Source organism: Salvelinus fontinalis, chromosome 10 (assembly GCF_029448725.1).
Source record: "Salvelinus fontinalis isolate EN_2023a chromosome 10, ASM2944872v1, whole genome shotgun sequence".
In the NCBI taxonomy this organism is placed as follows: Eukaryota; Metazoa; Chordata; class Actinopteri; order Salmoniformes; family Salmonidae; genus Salvelinus; species Salvelinus fontinalis.
Genome location: NC_074674.1, coordinates 44,341,001 through 44,360,859, shown reverse-complemented (window position 1 = coordinate 44,360,859; position 19,859 = coordinate 44,341,001). Strand labels below are relative to the sequence as shown.

At 43.5% G+C, this 19,859-nt stretch overlaps 1 protein-coding gene across 1 annotated transcript in view; it reads left to right on the top strand.

The window, feature by feature from the left end:
- Window positions 1-2,268: 2,268 nt before the first annotated feature.
- LOC129863301 (neurobeachin-like) overlaps window positions 2,269-19,859 on the top strand; it is a 228,369-nt gene continuing 210,778 nt past the window's right edge. The window contains exon 1 of the mRNA XM_055935189.1: window positions 2,269-2,862. Within this exon, the coding sequence (XP_055791164.1) occupies window positions 2,602-2,862 (261 nt within the window). The 5' untranslated portion in view covers window positions 2,269-2,601. The remainder of the gene's footprint in view (window positions 2,863-19,859) is intronic.

Here is a 19,859-nt window from a genome sequence, read left to right as displayed (position 1 = left end):
CTCCTATCGGTCCTAGACTACGGAGACGTTCCTCCTATCGGTCCTAGACTATGGAGATGTTCCTCCTATCGGTCCTAGACTATGGAGACGTTCCTCCTATCGGTCCTAGACTACGGAGACGTTCCTCCTATCGGCCCTAGACTATGGATACGTTCCTCCTATCGGTCCTAGACTACGGAGACGTTCCTCCTATCGGTCCTAGACTATGGAGATGTTCCTCCTATCGGTCCTAGACTATGGAGACGTTCCTCCTATCGGTCCTAGACTACGGAGACGTTCCTCCTATCGGTCCTAGACTACGGAGACGTTCCTCCTATCGGTCCTAGACTACGGAGACGTTCCTCCTATCGGTCCTAGACTATGGAGACGTTCCTCCTATCGGTCCTAGACTATGGAGACGTTCCTCCTATCGGTCCTAGACTACGGAGACGTTCCTCCTATCGGTCCTAGACTATGGAGACGTTCCTCCTATCGGTCCTAGACTACGGAGACGTTCCTCCTATCGGTCCTAGACTATGGAGACGTTCCTCCTATCGGTCCTAGACTATGGAGACGTTCCTCCTATCGGTCCTAGACTATGGAGACGTTCCTCCTATCGGTCCTAGACTATGGAGACGTTCCTCCTATCGGTCCTAGACTACGGAGACGTTCCTCCTATCGGTCCTAGACTACGGAGACGTTCCTCCTATCGGTCCTAGACTATGGAGACGTTCCTCCTATCGGTCCTAGACTACGGAGACGTCATCTGCTGTATATGAACGTAGCTGCCACCTCGTTTTCGCCGTTAGAAGCAGTTGATCCTAGCGCCCTGCTCTTTATTACGGGTGACATCATCACTGTATTCTCTACCAGGAAGAGGGCTGGACCTCTTTGATGTTGATACATTGCTATGTTTTTCATTTATAAAGCCCTTTTTACAAATAAGTCCCACTATATCTAACATTATTATTAAACGTTATACTTATGAGTTACCACACCCGGTCTCAGGGATCGTTAACTCTGGAAATTCCTCTGGTCTCTACGGAGTTAAGTAAATCTGTGTTTAGTTTTCGTATAACTTATTTGTGGAACAATACATGTGATGTTTTGGAGTCTCTCGGTCAATTCAGAAAGCTGTTTGAAGACCTTATAACTGATGAATGTGTTCTGGTGTCTCTCGGTCAATTCAGAAAGCTGTTTGAAGACCTTATTACTGAGGAATGTGTTCTGGTGTCTCTCGGTCAATTCAGAAAGCTGTTTGAAGACCTTATTACTGAGGAATGTGTTCTGGTGTCTCTCGGTCAATTCAGAAAGCTGTTTGAAGACCTTATTACTGAGGAATGTGTTCTGGTGTCTCTCGGTCAATTCAGAAAGCTGTTTGAAGACCTTATAACTGAGGAATGTGTTCTGGTGTCTCTCGGTCAATTCAGAAAGCTGTTTGAAGACCTTATTACTGAGGAATGTGTTCTGGTGTCTCTCGGTCAATTCAGAAAGCTGTTTGAAGACCTTATAACTGAGGAATGTGTTCTGGTGTCTCTCGGTCAATTCAGAAAGCTGTTTGAAGACCTTATTACTGAGGAATGTGTTCTGGTGTCTCTCGGTCAATTCAGAAAGCTGTTTGAAGACCTTATATTATTTCTTTCTTTCTGCTTGAATTTGTTTTTATATTTTGAAATGTGTATTTTCTGTAAATTCTGTAATTCAGAGCACATCTGTAAAATAGACCTTGGTCTCAGTATGACTCCCTGATGAAAATAAAAATATAATTTGCTGTTAACATAGACAGTCATGCTACTGTAATAATGCACCGTGGTGGATCTTAAATGAGCTTCCCTTCTGTTTCACAGTTATTTAAAGTTTTATTTGGCCTGCAGTCAATATTTCCCAGTGTGATTACGACTTGTCATAACATTGTCAAGAAAGCTCTCAAACAGGTTTAGCTATTTATGACAGCTTTGTTAATTTAGCCAACATTTTGTTTCCAAGGAGGAAACTGTCTTGAGGCATAATAATCTCATTTACTCTAAGTCTATGTAAAATAGACCTATAGTAAATAATATCAGCTTAGTTAGGCCTACCCATCCTATCCTACATATGCCTACATTTGACATGCTATTACACAAGTAATGAGGCATTATAACGGTGCTTGAGACATTTGTCACGAAGGCGTTATAACGAGCTGTGCAAAGTAGAAGGTTGCTGATGTATTCTATGTAGGTGCGCTCCAACGACTCTTGCTGATCTTCCAGTGCGCATGCGTGGCCAGCGCGCAGTGCCGCAGACAGGGGGCGTCAACATGGCGTAGTGACGACGACTGCAGCCTGCCAGAGAGAGACAGGAGGCGATACGACGAAGAGGGTACCATTCTGCCGAGCGTCAAGATAACTTGTCTTTTATTTATGCATTCTTTCGCACCATCGGGGGAATAGGGTGCGATTCGAAGAACAGGAGAGGATCATTTACCCTTTCTTTTTAATATTCCTTAATATCCCCCCTTGTCCACCGGCCTCTCCGTTGTCTATTTGATGCAGCAGAAGGACTGACTGTTGAGAGCAGGTGTGTGTTAGAAGGAGACCCCAGCGGCCGCTCCTCTCTCCGTCCTCTCCAGTGTCCAAAGAGGAAATGTCGAGTGAGAAGCCGGCTTCTGCACCTCCGCTGTCGGATCCAGACCGAGCCGCTCACCCCCCGGGCCCCGGCCAGCCCCAGGTCGTTACGGGCGCTGGCTCTGCTCCCATCGGGGACAGGATGGTCTCTGGATCCGGCTCCATGGTGCTCCCGGCCGTGCCGATCAGGAATATCCAAATGAAATTCGCCGTACTGATCGGCCTCATTCAGGTTGGCGAGGTTAGCAACCGGGACATCGTCGAAACGGTTCTCAACCTGGTAAGTAGAAACCGCAATTCTAGCCTAGGGTAGCATCCCCGCTATTAACCTAGTCCTATAGCCTAGCATTAGCAGATAGCTAGAATCCCTGCACTGTGCTGCGCTGCTGTAACATAGTCCTATAACCGACCGCTGTTATGTGAAGCAGCAGCAGAAGCTCGTGTTTTATTTACGACGCTGCTTTTAGGTTCTTTGCCCACATCCATCCATGTTGTGGTGGCTAAGGCTGGCAGGATGATGTCATATGTTTGCTCAGTGGAAGGATTAGTTTTGTCTTCTGTCATGCAGTGGAGATAATAAGGGTTATGGGGAACTAGATGATTATAAAAGCTGTAGAGAGAGAGAGAGAGAGAGAGAGAGAGAGAGAGAGAGAGAGAGAGACACTGACGGTAAAAGGGATGTGATTTGTAAAGTCATGAAGCTTAACCAAGGGATGTAATGACCCTCGCTACGGATCGGAGGGTAACAGTTATTCGGCCATTATTGACAACATGGCCAGTCACCCACTCTCTGTTAAGGCTAGGTTATTCATTTATAGCTATGGCGACACTCGGAAATATGTGGCCGGAATACCTTCGCTCAGTGGTCGAGATTGGTGCGTATGTGACTTGTGTGTGTGTGTCCCCATATCCCGTTTTAGACCACAAATAAAAACATGAAGCCATTTACTTGACCCCAACGTGATACAACATTTTTACATCCAGCAGCTAGTGAATTTGTTAGGCTGCAACTCTCTCTCTCTCTATCACCCTCACACACACACACACGCCAAATCGTTACATTGTTTCTGCACCTTGCACGGCACTCGCCGTATTGGAACAATGCTTCATATTCCTCGCCAACAGTGGAAGAAAACCGTTAATTGTATTTTGGTTTCGGGCCAGAATTCTGTGCAGGCTGCAGCGTCTCCGTTGTTTGCCACCGGACGGAACAAAGGCATAGTGCAATGCGTTGTTGTCGCCATATGTAGCCTACAGCTAGCATATGAGTGTCTCAGAAAGAATTAGCCTATGCATACGCTATACTTTGTTTTGAATAAGAGATTTGGTGCCAATTTGTTTGATTTTATATTATATATATATGTATATATATATATATATAGGAATATGCCAATCCAATAGGCTAGGTTCTCCTGTTTCTTTGTAGTTTAGCTTTGTGCTAAACTATCGAAGATGCCTTTAGCCTAATACCCTATCGTTATGTCTGAATATCACCTAGCGATGCTTTGGTCTGGTCTAGTGAGTATAGGAGGGGGGATTTAGACCTGGCTGCGGATGAACAAATGGGGACTTTTGTTATGAAACAAACCCGTTTTTAATGCACATCACAGATGCCCTAATGCGCTATAGCCTAGGGATATGGTGCGTGTGTGTGTTTGTGTGTCAAGGGGATGTTTTTCTTCTGCTCTGCTAGAATCAATCCCTCTATAGTTTATAGACTAAGGTGCTTCGGCAATCGTTACACATTGTGATCTGTTGTGAAAGGGGCCTCGGCCTATATATCTCAACAACGTGGTTTTATATAGATGAGGTTTAAATGTTAAATGCTAAATTCCTATGATAAGGCGAATAGGCTAAATGCTTATGATAAGGCGAATAGGCTAAATGCTTATGATACGGCGGATAGGCTAAATGCTTATGAAAAGATGCATAGGCTAAATGCTTATGATAAGGCGAATAGGCTAAATGCTTATGAAAAGATGCATAGGCTAAATGCTTATGATAAGGCGAATAGGCTAAATGCTTATGATAAGGCGAATAGGCTAAATGCTTATGATAAGGCGAATAGGCTAAATGCTTATGATAAGTTAAATCATTAGCGTATTTCTATTTGCTAATTGTAGGGCAGTTTGGGTGAATAGCCTAAACCCATTTCTACCCCTGTGTGATGTTGTGATGTTTGTGTAGCAAGGCCCAAATCTTGCAGTTATTATTGACTTGAGGAGGACTGATGCTTCACTGGCTCACCTTGACCTACTCGTCTCCCTCCTCTTCCTCCTCTAACCCCCCCCTGTCAGATATAGGAGGTGAAGTTTTCATCCTCAACCTCAAACCGACGTGCTAATAGGCTACATGCTAATAGGCTACGTGCTAATAGGATACATCTATCGGATGCTGCTGCATCCTGCACAATTCATTTGACCATTTACCATAGCCTGTAACGGGATAAGGAGATGGTAAGGAGATGGTAAGGAGATGATAAGGAGATGGTAAGGAGATGGTAAGGAGATGATAAGGAGATGATAAGGAGATGGTAAGGAGATGGTAAGGAGATGGTAAGGAGATGATAAGGAGATGGTAAGGAGGAGATGGTAAGGAGATGGTAAGGAGGAGATGGTAAGGAGATGGTAAGGAGATGATAAGGAGATGATAAGGAGATGATAAGGAGATGATAAGGAGATGATAAGGAGATGGTAAGGAGATGGTAAGGAGATGATAAGGAGATGATAAGGAGATGATAAGGAGATGATAAAGAGATGATAAGGAGATGGTAAGGAGATGATAAGGAGATGATAAGGAGATGGTAAGGAGGAGATGGTAAGGAGATGGTAAGGAGGAGATGGTAAGGAGATGGTAAGGAGGAGATGGTAAGGAGATGGTAAGGAAATGGTAAGGAGATGATAAGGAGATGATAAGGATATGATAAAGAAATGGTAAGGAGATGATAAGGAGATGATAAGGAGATGATAAGGAGATGGTAAGGAGATGGTAAGGAGATGATAAGGAGATGGTAAGGAGGAGATGGTAAGGAGGAGATGGTAAGGAGATGGTAAGGAGATGATAAGGAGATGATAAGGAGATGATAAGGAGATGATAAGGAGATGGTAAGGAGATGATAAGGAGATGATAAGGAGATGATAAGGAGATGGTAAGGAGATGGTAAGGAGATGGTAAGGAGATGATAAGGAGATGATAAGGAGATGATAAGGAGATGATAAAGAGATGATAAGGAGATGATAAGGAGATGATAAGGAGATGATAAAGAGATGATAAGGAGATGGTAAGGAGATGATAAGGAGATGGTAAGGAGGAGATGGTAAGGAGATGGTAAGGAGGAGATGGTAAGGAGATGGTAAGGAGGAGATGGTAAGGAGATGGTAAGGAAATGGTAAGGAGATGATAAGGAGATGATAAGGATATGATAAAGAAATGGTAAGGAGATGATAAGGAGATGATAAGGAGATGATAAGGAGATGATAAGGAGATGATAAGGAGATGATAAAGAGATGATAAGGAGATGGTAAGGAGATGATAAGGAGATGGTAAGGAGGAGATGGTAAGGAGATGGTAAGGAGGAGATGGTAAGGAGATGGTAAGGAGGAGATGGTAAGGAGATGGTAAGGAAATGGTAAGGAGATGATAAGGAGATGATAAGGATATGATAAAGAAATGGTAAGGAGATGATAAGGAGATGATAAGGAGATGATAAAGAAATGGTAAGGAGATGATAAGGAGATGATAAGGATATGATACGGAGATGATAAGGAGATGGTAAGGAGATGATAAGGAGATGGTAAGGATATGATAAGGAGATGATAAGGAGATGGTAAGGAAATTATAAGGAGATGATAAGGAGATGGTAAGGAGGAGATGGTAAGGAAATGATAAGGAGATGGTAAGGAGGAGATGGTAAGGAAATGATAAGGAGATGGTAAGGAAATGATAAGGAGATGGTAAGGAAATGATAAGGAGATGGTAAGGAGATGATAAGGAGATGATAAGGAGATGATAAAGAAATGGTAAGGAGATGATAAGGAGATGATAAGGATATGATACGGAGATGATAAGGAGATGGTAAGGAGATGATAAGGAGATGGTAAGGATATGATAAGGAGATGATAAGGAGATGGTAAGGAAATTATAAGGAGATGATAAGGAGATGGTAAGGAGGAGATGGTAAGGAAATGATAAGGAGATGGTAAGGAGGAGATGGTAAGGAAATGATAAGGAGATGGTAAGGAAATGATAAGGAGATGGTAAGGAAATGATAAGGAGATGGTAAGGAGATGATAAGGAGATGATAAAGAAATGGTAAGGAGATGATAAGGAGATGATAAGGATATGATACGGAGATGATAAGGAGATGGTAAGGAGATGGTAAGGAAATGATAAGGAGATGGTAAGGATATGATAAGGAGATGATAAGGAGATGGTAAGGAAATTATAAGGAGATGATAAGGAGATGGTAAGGAGGAGATGGTAAGGAAATGATAAGGAGATGGTAAGGAGGAGATGGTAAGGAAATGATAAGGAGATGGTAAGGAAATGATAAGGAGATGGTAAGGAAATGATAAGGAGATGGTAAGGAGGAGATGGTAAGGAGATGGTAAGGAGGAGATGGTAAGGAGATGGTAAGGAGGAGATGGTAAGGAGGAGATGGTAAGGAAATGATAAGGAGATGGTAATGAGGAGATGGTAAGGAGATGGTAAGGAGATGGTAAGGAGGAGATGGTAAGGAAATGATAAGGAGATGGTAAGGAGGAGATGGTAAGGAGAGGATGAAAGAAAGAGGAGGGAGAGAGATGGTCTGGCCTGCAGGCAGCATGCAAGTGGACATCGTCATGCATTTAAAAGCAGGTAGTGGAGGAGAGGCACGGGGGATGAGAGAATGAGGGGTGGGGGAGGAGAAGGATGCTGCAGTGTCAGAGAGACAGAGAGGCAGAGAGGCAGAGAGACAGAGAGGCAGCCAGCCAGAGAGGCAGAGAGGCAGAGAGGCAGCCAGCCATAGAGGCAGAGAGAAAGCCAGCCAGCCAGAGAGGCAGAGCGGCAGCCAGAGAGGCAGCCAGTCAGAGAGGCAGAGGCAAGCCAGGCAGCCAGAGAGGCAGCCAGCCAGAGAGGCAGAGCGACAGCCAGCCAGCCAGAGAGGTAGAGAGAAAGCCAGCCAGCCAGAGAGGCAGAGAGAAAACCAGCCAGCCAGAGAGGCAGAGCGGCAGGGTACTGGATAGATGGATAGATGATAAATGATAGATGATAGGTGATAGGTGATAGATGATAGATGGATAGATGGATAGATGATAGGTGATAGGTGATAGGTGATAGATGGATAGATGGATAGATGATAGGTGATAGGTGATAGATGATAGGTGATAGGTGATAGATGATAGGTGATAGATGGATAGATAGATAGGTGATAGATGGATAGATAGATAGGTGATAGGTGATAGATGGATAGATAGATATGTGATAGATGGATAGATGATAGATAGATAGATGATAGGTGATAGATGGATAGATGGATAGATGATAGGTGATAGGTGATAGATGATAGGTGATAGATGGATAGATAGATAGGTGATAGATGGATAGATAGATAGGTGATAGATGGATAGATAGATATGTGATAGATGGATAGATGGATAGATGATAGATAGATAGATGATAGGTGATAGATGGATAGATGATAGGTGATAGATGGATAGATGGATAGATGGATAGATAGATAGATGATAGGTGATAGATGGATAGATGGATAGATAGATATGTGATAGATGGATAGGTGATAGATAGATGGATAGGGAGAAAAGCAATACTGGGGCTTAGATCAGTATTAAAGGGTGACATCAGAGAGAGAGAGAGAGAGAGAGCACAAACACCAACCAGCTTATTGGGATGAACAGAGCACTAGAGACCAATCCTCCAGCCTCTCTCCATATCCCCATCACCCATTGATCTTGGCGGGCAGTAGTGTCTGAATCTGAAATACTATAGCCTTAATTGAAAGAGCTGGTGGTCTGAGAGCCAGGGTAGGGACCGTGGCAGTGGTTTGTTGGCCCAACACAGTCCTCTGAGGCTGGGATAGCTACTCTATTATTCAGCCAGGTCATTCAGTGGAGAACCGCAGAGAGGGATTCACACACCACACGAGTATTGATGGAAGGATAGATGGGCAGATGGAGGGTTGGAAGGATAGATGGGCAGATGGGGGGATGGAAGGATATATGGGCAGATGGGGGGATGGAAGGATATATGGGCAGATGGAGGGATGGAAGGATAGATGGGCAGATGGAGGGTTGGAAGTTGGAAGGATAGATGGGCAGATGGAGGGATGGCAGGATAGATGGGCAGATGGAGGGATGGAAGGATAGATGGACAGATGGAGGGATGGAAGGATGGATGGGCAGATGGAGGGATGGAAGGATAGATGGGCAGATGGAGGGATGGAAGGATAGATGGGCAGATGGGGGGATGGAAGGATATATGGGCAGATGGAGGGATGGAAGGATAGATGGGCAGATGGAGGGTTGGAAGTTGGAAGGATAGATGGGCAGATGGAGGGATGGCAGGATAGATGGGCAGATGGGGGGATGGAAGGATATATGGGCAGATGGAGGGATGGAAGGATAGATGGGCAGATGGAGGGTTGGAAGTTGGAAGGATAGATGGGCAGATGGAGGGATGGCAGGATAGATGGGCAGATGGAGGGATGGAAGGATAGATGGGCAGATGGAGGGATGGAAGGATAGATGGGCAGATGGAGGGATGGAAGGATAGATGGGCAGATGGAGGGATGGAAGGATAGATGGGCAGATGGAGGGATGGAAGGATAGATGGGCAGATGGAGGGATGGAAGGATAGATGGAGGGATGGAAGGATAGATGGACAGATGGAGGGATGGAAGGATAGATGGGCAGATGGAGGGATGGAAGGATAGATGGGCAGATGGAGGGTTGGAAGGATAGATGGGCAGATGGAGGGATGGAAGGATAGATGGGCAGATGGGGGGATGGAAGGATAGATGGGCAGATGGAGGGATGGAAGGATAGATGGGCAGATGGAGGGATGGAAGGATAGATGGGCAGATGGAGGGTTGGAAGGATAGATGGGCAGATGGAGGGATGGAAGGATAGATGGGCAGATGGAGGGTTGGAAGGATAGATGGGCAGATGGAGGGATGGAAAGATAGATGGGCAGATGGAGGGATGGAAGGATAGATGGGCAGATGGAAGGATAGATGGGCAGATGGAGGGATGGAAGGATAGATGGGCAGATGGAGGGGTGGAAGGATAGATGGAGGAGACCGCATCACACCACACACATATTAACATGGCCCCAGCACGGATGGATGGATGGATGGATGGAAGGATGGTGGGATGGAGGGATGGTGGGATGGAGGGATAGAAGGATGAATAGAGGGACGGAGGGGTAAAAGAGGGATGGGGAGATTATTGGATGGAGGGATGCTGGTATAGAAACACTGCCTTATAGAATAGGTGTTGGTTTTTCCAAACATAATAATCAGACGACCTGGTTCAATTGTAAACCATTGTAATGCTTCTGTGTGTAGCTGGTGTGGATGAGTCAGGCGCAGGACAGCAGATATGAGTAATATACGTAATTTTATTCAACAATAATCACAATACACGTCAATAAATCTAAAGGCCACAAATACGGACCGCAATACAATAAACAATCACTCACAAACAAACATGGGGGAACAGAGGGTTAAATAATGAACATGTAATTGGGGGATTGAAACCAGGTGTGTAAGACAAGGACAAAACAAATGGAAAATGAAAAGTGGATCGGCGATGGCTAGAAGGCCGGTGACGCCGAACACCGCCTGAACAAGGAGAGGGACCGACTTCGGCGGAAGTCGTGACAACCATGGAGTTTTTTATGGTTTTGCCTCCTGTCAACAAATGCTGATAAAGTTACCCTTTAATAGCTCAATGCATTAGTCTGAATGCTTTAGTTCGCTTAGCTTATCCCTGGGTCAGGGTAATGGCTAGGTTGCCACAGTTAGCCTTAGCTCAATGCATTAGTTTGAATGCTTTAGTTAGCTTAGCTTATCCCTGGGTCAGGGTAATGGCTAGGTTGCCACAGTTAGCCTTAGCTCAATGCATTAGTTTTGAATGCTTTAGTTAGCTTAGCTTATCCTTGGGCCAGGGTAATGGCTAGGTTGCCACAGTTAGCCTTAGCTCAATGCATTAGTTTGAATGCTTTAGTTAGCTTAGCTTAACTAGTTCCAGGGTTAGGGTGTGGATTTAGGCAGGGAAAGGATTGGTGATGTTCCCCTTGTTTCACTCACTCTAAATTCTTCCCATGATCCAGGTGTTCCTAAACATTTTGGGCCCACGACCACGTTTTTATATCTGAAAATCCTAGCGACCCCAACCATGTAAAAATGTAGTTAATAAGAGACAATGTTATATTTTTTAATGTGGGTCTATGGCAGTCAATGGAAAAACAGATGACAGTATTTCTGATTGTCTTCTCAACTCACCATCACATACTGTTAATGTGGGCCTATGACAGTCAATTTCAAATGAGTCTCACATAATGTCTCTTACCTCATAATGTCTCTTACCTCATAATGTCTCTTACCTCATAATGTCTCTTACCTCATAATGTCTCTTACCTCATAATGTCTCTTACCTCATTATGTCTCTTACCTCATAATGTCTCTTACCTCATAATGTCTCTTACCTCATTATGTCTCTTACCTCATAATGTCTCTTACCTCATTATGTCTCTTACCTCATAATGTCTCTTACCTCATTATGTCTCTTACCTCATAATGTCTCTTACCTCATTATGTCTCTTACCTCATAATGTCTCTTACCTCATAATGTCTCTTACCTCATAATGTCTCTTACCTCATAATGTCTCTTACCTCATTATGTCTCTTACCTCATTATGTCTCTTACCTCATAATGTCTCTTACCTCATAATGTCTCTTACCTCATAATGTCTCTTACCTCATTATGTCTCTTACCTCATAATGTCTCTTACCTCATAATGTCTCTTACCTCATTATGTATCTTACCTCATAATGTCTCTTACCTCATTATGTCTCTTACCTCATTATGTCTCTTACCTCATAATGTCTCTTACCTCATAATGTCTCTTACCTCATAATGTCTCTTACCTCACCACCACTAATGAGATGGGTTTGCTCAAAGTCGGGGGTGGGGGGTTGACAGCGTGCAGCTCATCTCTGCAGTCACGTCCCAACCTGGATCGATATTTGGTTTTAATGCAAACGAGAGCACTAATGGTGCTTTCAAGACAACTGGGAACTCTGAAAAACACGAGGTCAAATCATGACGTCCGTGATCTTCAGGTCAGAAAGTCGGAGCTCTAGAAAGAGGCCAGAGTTCCTGAGTTGGAATTCTGAGTTGGACGACCGTTGAAAACTATTTTTCCCATTCGGAGCTCGTTTTTTTTCTCACCTGTCTTGAACGCACTGAAGTCGGAGATTTTCCGAGTTCCCAGTTCCGAGTTAATGCTCAGAAGGAGACGGCCGGCTATTCCCTTTGAGTCAGGAACCAAAACTCCTCCGTAGTGACCCGGGAATCCATTCGGTCACATGACAGCTCGATCAGTTGTTCGATTTCAGTTACCGGTATGTCAACTGAGCCAGGATCACAGTTAAACGTATAGGGAAGTAGGTCCCAAAGTGCTCTACCAAGCGTTGGAGGTGAGCAGTCGTCACTCCTGTGGGACACCTACCGATGCAGTTTTCTGTTAGATAAACATGCACAGCCAAGGGAAGGTTTGAAATCATTCATTCCTCTGAATCCACTATTTCGATCCCTCATCTGCAGAATGTTTTTGTATTTCTCCTGCATTGCTTGCGTTCAGTTCGTTCAGTTTCCCAGATATGTCTGTTACATCGGCAAGGAGACGCATTTTATGTTCATTTCACAGAAAGTTAACAAAGTCTGTTTTTTTTATATCCATTGTGAATGACATTGCTTCCTCTAGCAACGCGAAAATGATTTCCACACCGTCGATAACCACCAAGCCTTGGTGTGAAATACAACATTGTCATGCTCTGATCTCAAATCTCCACACTGTTTTGTGAACAGGCGTGAGCACAATGGATGTGGTTTGATGTAGTTTACAAATGGAAGTTACCTGCTGCGGTATATCTCAGAATATCAGCGGGAGACACAGTCATAACTAGAGCGCAGAGGCCCGCCCTCCCACCATAGATGGAGCCCCATCTGTGCCAAAGCCCACCATTTGATCCCATGGATTCTGTTTTTCATCAATATCGCCACACAGCACACTGAACATCCCATGTGACGTTTCATGCTCGGTAATCGTGAGGCAGAACAACATGTCCTCGTGAATAACATCCCCCGACATGTGTAGCGAACAAAAGTCACCGCTTCTCGGCCCTCACAGCTAACGTCCATTTGGAGAGCAGAAACTGGGGAGTGTTTTGAGTCGCTCAGTCAGAGTTTCCTCTTGATTGCTAACAATAGCGTCACTTCTTAGTTTCACAGTGTTATCTGACCAAAGGGTATTGATGTTTCTGTGCCTCTGCCTCCCAACACATTATTTTCACCATATCAACTGCGGTCGGTAATATCAAAGTCTCTGCAATAGTGTGTGGTTTCATAGCGTGGGAATGATTCAAGTGCAACGGTCAAGTGCAGCCTGTTACCATGATCTAAGGGTGCTCTCCGGTTGAATTTGATCTTTTAGATTTGAATAATTTTCATTAACATTTTTAAGGTTAATCACATTACAATGATTTTGAGATACAAAGACGATATTATAGTATATATATTTTTGTATACACAGTACCAGTCGAAAGTTTAGACACACCTACTCATTCCAGGGTTTTAAATTATTTTTTGCTATTTTCTACACTGTAGAATAATAGTGAACACATCAAAATTAGGAAATAACACACATGGAATCATGTAGTAACTAACCTCAACAAAGTGTTAAACAATTCTAAATATATTTTATATTTGAGATTCTTCAGATTCCACCCTTTGCCTTGATGACAGCTTTGCACACTCTTGGCATTATCTCAACCAGCTTCACCTGGAATGCTTTTCGAACAGTCTTGAAGGAGTTCCCGCATATGCTAAGCACTTGGGGTGGCAAATAGGCTAGTGGTTAGAGTGTTGGACTAGGAACCGAAAGGTTGCAAGATCAAATCCCCGAGCTGACAAGGTAAAAATCTGTCGTTCTGCCCCTGAACAAGGCAGTTAACCCATTGTTCATAGGCTGTCATTGAAAATAAGAATTTGTTCTTAACTGACTTGCCTAGTTAAATAAAGGTTAAAAAAACTTGTTGGCTGCTTTTCCTTCACTCTGTGGTCCAAATCCAGCAGCATACCACCCTGCATACCACTGCTGGCTTGCTTCTGAAGCTAAGCAGGGTTGGTCCTGATCAGTCCCTGGATGGGAGACCAGATGCTGCTGGAAGTGGTGTTGGAGGGCACTCTATCCTCTGGTCTAAAAAATGTCTGTGATTGGGGACATTGCCCTGTAGGGTGCTGTCTTTCGGATGGGACATTAAATGGGTGTCCTGACTCTCTGAGGTCATTAAAGATCCCATGGCACTTATCATAGGGGTGTTAACCCCGGTCACCTAATAATCCCCAGTTTACAATTGGCTCATTCATCCCCCTCCTCTCCCCTGTAACTGTTCCCCAGGTCGTTGCTGTAAATGAGAATGTGTTCTCAGTCAACTTACCAGGTAAAATAACGAAAAGAAAAAAACACTCATCCTCAATTGGATCACACCTCCTCCTCCAGGCTTCACGGTGGGAACCACACATGCGGAGATCATCTGTTCACCCACTCTGTGTCTCACAAAGACACGATGCTGGGAACCAAAAATCAAAAATTTGTACTCATCAGACCACTGCTCATGTTTCTTGCCCCAAACAAGTCTCTTATTCTCATTGGTGTCCTTTAGTAGTGGTTTCTGTACAGCAATTCGACCATGAAGGCCTGATTCACGCAGTCTCCTCTGAACAGTTGATGGTGAGATGTATCTGTTATATGAACTCTGTGAAGCATTTATTTAGGCTGCAGTATGAGGTGCAGTTAACTCTACTGAACTTATCCTCTGCAGCAGAGGTAACTCTGGGTCTTCATTTCCTGTGGCGATCCTCACGAGAACCAGTTTCATCATAGTGCATAATGGTTTTTGCAACTGCACTTGAAAAAACAAAGTTCTTGAAATGTTCCGTATTGACTGACCTTCATGTCTTAAAGTAATGATGGACTTTCGTTTCTCTTTGCTTATTTGAGCTGTTCTTGACATAATATGGACTTGATCTTTTACCAAATAGGGCTATCTTCTGTATACCTCCACCTTATCACAACACAACTGATTGGCTCAAACACATTAAGAAGGAAAGACATTCCACAAATTAACTTCGTAACTGACTTGCCTAGTTTAAATAAAGGTAAAAAAAAAAGGTATAAATAAATATATTTTGTTAATTGAAATGAATTCCAGGTGACTACCTCATGAAGCTGGTTGAGATAATGCCAAGAGTGTGCAAACCTGTCATCAAGGCAATGGGTGGAATCTGAAGAATCTCAAATATAACATATATTTAGAATTGTTTAACACTTTGTTGGGTTAGTTACTACATGATTCCATGTGTGTTATTTCCTAATTTTGATGTGTTCACTATTATTCTACAATGTAGAACATAGCAACAATAAAGAAAAACCCTGGAATGAGTAGGTGTGTCCAAACTGTTGATTGGTACTGTATATATTTTTTACAGGATTTTGGAAATTCTCCCGCAAGGCCATTTTCATATCAGGCGATCCCACATGGGGTCGTGACCCCTAGTTTGAGTACCGCTGCCATAATCAGATTCTACCTTTCCAAACAGTCCTGGCTGGCTTCCACAGTACAGCTGTGTGTTTCAGTGTGAGAGTATGTGTGCTGTAGTGCAGCTTACCTCTCTCAAGGTCGAGTCATGGTCTGTCCTGTGGTTCACAGGCAGTACACTTCAAATCTGGCGTTTGTCCATCTTCCTCTCTGCTCTCTCTCCCTCCCTCTCTATCTCTCCATCTATCATCTGCTGTCTCTCGTTCCTCTGCTCTTTCTCTGCACTTTCTCTCTCTCTCTCCTCTATTTCTCTCTCTCTCTCTGTCACTCACACTATTGAGATACTTTTTTTGAAGTCACACACTTTATTTGGAAAGTCCATCCGTATCTACAGACTATTTTTAACATTTCAACTAACTTAACTATCTACTAACCATAACCCTAACCCTAACCGTAGCCCTAACCCTAACCCTAACCGTAGCCCTAACCCTAACCGTAACCCTAACCCTAACTGTAGCCCTAACCGTAGCCCTAACCGTAACCGTAGCCCTAACCGTAGCCCTAAGCCTAACCGTAGCCCTAACCGTAGCCCTAACCCTAACCCTAACCGTAGCCCTAACCCTAACCCTAACCGTAGCCCTAACCGTAGCCCTAACCGTAACCGTAGCCCTAACCGTAGCCCTAACCCTAACCGTAGCCCTAACCGTAGCCCCAACCGTAACCGTAGCCCTAACCGTAACCCTAACAGTAGCCCTAACCGTAGCCATAACCGTATCCCTAACCGTAACCGTTGCCCTAACCGTAGCCCTAAGCGTAACCGTAGCCCTAACCGTAGCCCTGACCGTAACCGTAGCCCTAACCGTAACCGTAGCCCTAACCGTAACCGTAGCCCTAACCGTAGCCCTGACCGTAACCGTAGCCCTAACCGTAACCCTAACCGTAACCGTAGCCCTAACCGTAACCGTAGCCCTAACCGTAGCCCTAACCGTAGCCCTAACCGTATCCCTGGCTGTAACCCTAACCCTAACCATAGCCCTAACCGTAACCGTAGCCCTAACCGTAACCCTAACCGTAGCCGTAACCGTACCTGTAACCGTAACCGTAGCCCTAACCGTAACCCTAACCGTAGCCCTAACCGTAACCATAACCGTAACCGTAGCCCTAACCGTAACCATAACCGTAACCGTAGCCCTAACCGTAGCCCTAACCGTAGCCGTAACCGTAGCCCTAACCGTAGCCCTAACCGTAGCCGTAACCGTAGCCCTAACGGTAGCCCTAACCGTAGGAAACCCCAGGAAGAGTAGCTGCTGCTTTGGCAGGAACTAATAGCGATCCATAATAAACCAGAGGAAGAGTAGCTGCTACCATGCATATGCATATCCTAGTTTCTGGGCCTTAGTAACATGCAGTTTACTTTGGGCACGCTTTTCATCCGGACGTGAAAATACTGCCCCCTATCTCAAAGAAGTTAAATAAAATAAATTCCATTTAATTTCTCGGTTCCGTGATGCCTTCCACATTTTCTTCAACGCTGATTTTATATGGCCCTAGATCTGAGTATGCGCCCTGCGGCCTTGTGAATGTTAAAGGTCTTACTCACATCGTCTACGGTGAGCGAGATCACACAGTCGTCCAGAACAGCTGGTGCTCTCATGCATGGTTCATTGGCAACTCGCGGCTGAGTTTCCCTTTGTAATTCGTGATAGTTTGCAAGCAGCTGCCACATCCGACGAGCGTCAGAGCCGGTGTAGTAGGATTCGATCTTAGTCCTGTATTGATGTTGTGCATGTCTTATTAACATCTGGGTTAGTGTCCCACTCCTTGAAAGCGACAGGTCTAGCCTTTAGCTCAGTGCGGATGTTGCCTGTAATCCATAGCTTCTGTTTGGGATATGTACGTACGATCACTGTGAGGACAACGTCGTCGATTAAGTTATTAATGAAGCCAGTGACTGATGTGGTAAACAGTAAACTGTGAGTAGCATTTTTAAGTTACTTATATACTTGTATAGTTTAGATCAGAAACTGTACAAAATGTTCGCAATTAGCTCATAAGCATTTAGTTAGCATTCTCTATGGGATTTTACATGTACTTGTTAGCATTGCTAACCTTTGGATTTCAGAATATCAATGGGGTTTGAAAACAGCACCCCTTGTGTTCAGTACCGGTATTACTGAATATCCCAGTGGGGTCAGGATGAAGGTAGGCCTATCCTCCAGTTCACTGTTCACTAGTGATTGTAGGTTCGCCAACAGAATGGAGGGTGGTTTATTTACTCGCCAGCGTCGTCTCGTCAGGGAGCAACGCTCCTTTTCCTCTATTAGAGCCCTTTCTTCCTCTGTTGAGTCCCGGGGATTAGGGCCTGGTCTGGTATGAGCACTTCATCCACAGCTGCCTACTCATTGAAGTAGGAATCTTTATCCAAATCATGCTTAGTGATCGCTGTTCTGATGTCCAGAAGCTGTTTTCGGTCGTAGCCCGTAAGACGGCAGCTGTCCATCTCTGCAGCGCCATCCTAGGTTATCCTAGGTGAGGGCTTTGTAATGGAAGGTTTGGGAATTGCTTTCTTTTTTCTGGATTTTGATAATTAGCGGGTATCCTAATTCTGCTCTGTACGCATTATTTGGGGTTTAACATCATTCACTGAGAATGTTTTTGTACCATCTTGTACATTCTTGGTTGGTGCGTGGACCCCAGACCTCACAACCATAGAGGGCAATGGGCTCTATAACTGATTGAAGTATTTTTAGACAGATCTTAATTGGTATGTCGAATCTCTCTCTCTCTCTCTCTCTCTCTCTCTCTCTCTCTCTCTCTCTCTCTCTCTCTCTCTCTCTCTCTCTCTCTCTCTGTCTCTCTCTCTCTCTCTCGCTATATATATATATATATATATATATATATATATATATTTAATTATCTCTCTCTATTTCTCTCTCTATTTCTCTCTCTATTTCTCTCTCTATTTCTCTCTCCTTCTCTCCTTCTCTCTCGCTGTATCAGTATCGGACAATAATACCACCAATAAACCACATTCATTAAATAGGATGAAAAAAAGGAATCTCATGCGTATCTGAACACTTGTGGCCATTCTCGTGATGTTTCATTCTCGTGATGTTTCATTCTCGTGATGTTTCATTCTCGTGATGTTTCATTCTCATGATGTTTCATTCTCGTGATGTTTCATTCTCGTGATGTTTCATTCTCGTGGTGTTTCATTCTCGTGATGTTTCATTCTCGTGATGTTTCATTCTCGTGATGTTTCATTCTCGTGATGTTTCATTCTCATGATGTTTCATTCTCATGATGTTTCATTCTCGTGATGTTTCATTCTCGTGATGTTTCATTCTCGTGATGTTTCATTCTCGTGATGTTTCATTCTCGTGATGTTTCATTCTCGTGATGTTTCATTCTCATGATGTTTCATTCTCATGATGTTTCTTTCTGATGATGTTTCATTCTCATGATGTTTCATTCTCATGATGTTTCATTCTCATGATGTTTCATTCTCATAATGTTTCATTCTCATGATGTTTCATTCTCATGATGTTTCATTCTGATGATGTTTCATTCTCATGATGTTTCATTCTCGTGCTGTTTCATTCTCGTCATGTTTCATTCTGATGATGTTTCATTCGCATGATGTTTCATTCTGATGATGTTTCATTCTGATGATGTTTCATTCTGATGATGTTTCATTCTCCTGATGTTTCATTCTCGTGATGTTTCATTCTCCTGATGTTTCATTCTCGTGATGTTTCATTCTCCTGATGTTTCATTCTCATGATGTTTCATTCTGATGATGTTTCATTCTGATGATGTTTCATTCTGATGATATTTCATTATCATGATGTTTCATTCTCATGATGTTTCATTCTCATGATGTTTCATTCTCCTGATGTTTCATTCTCCTGATGTTTCATTCTCGTGATGTTTCATTCTCGTGATGTTTCATTCTCATGATGTTTCATTCTCATGATGTTTCATTCTCGTGATGTTTCATTCTCGTGATGTTTCATTCTCGTGATGTTTCATTCTCCTGATGTTTCATTCTCATGATGTTTCATTCTCATGATGTTTCATTCTCGTGATGTTTCATTCTCATGATGTTTCATTCTCTTGATGTTTCATTCTGATGATGTTTCATTCTGATGATGTTTCATTCTCTTGATGTTTCATTCTGATGATGTTTCATTCTCATGATGTTTCATTCTCATGATGTTTCATTCTCATGATGTTTCATTCTGATGATGTTTCATTCTCTTGATGTTTCATTCTCATGATGTTTCATTCTCATCATGTTTCATTCTCATGATGTTTCATTCTGTTGATGTTTCATTCTCATGATGTTTCATTCTCGTGATGTTTCATTCTCATGATGTTTCATTCTCGTGATGTTTCATTCTCGTGATGTTTCATTCTCCTGATGTTTCATTCTCCTGATGTTTCATTCTCCT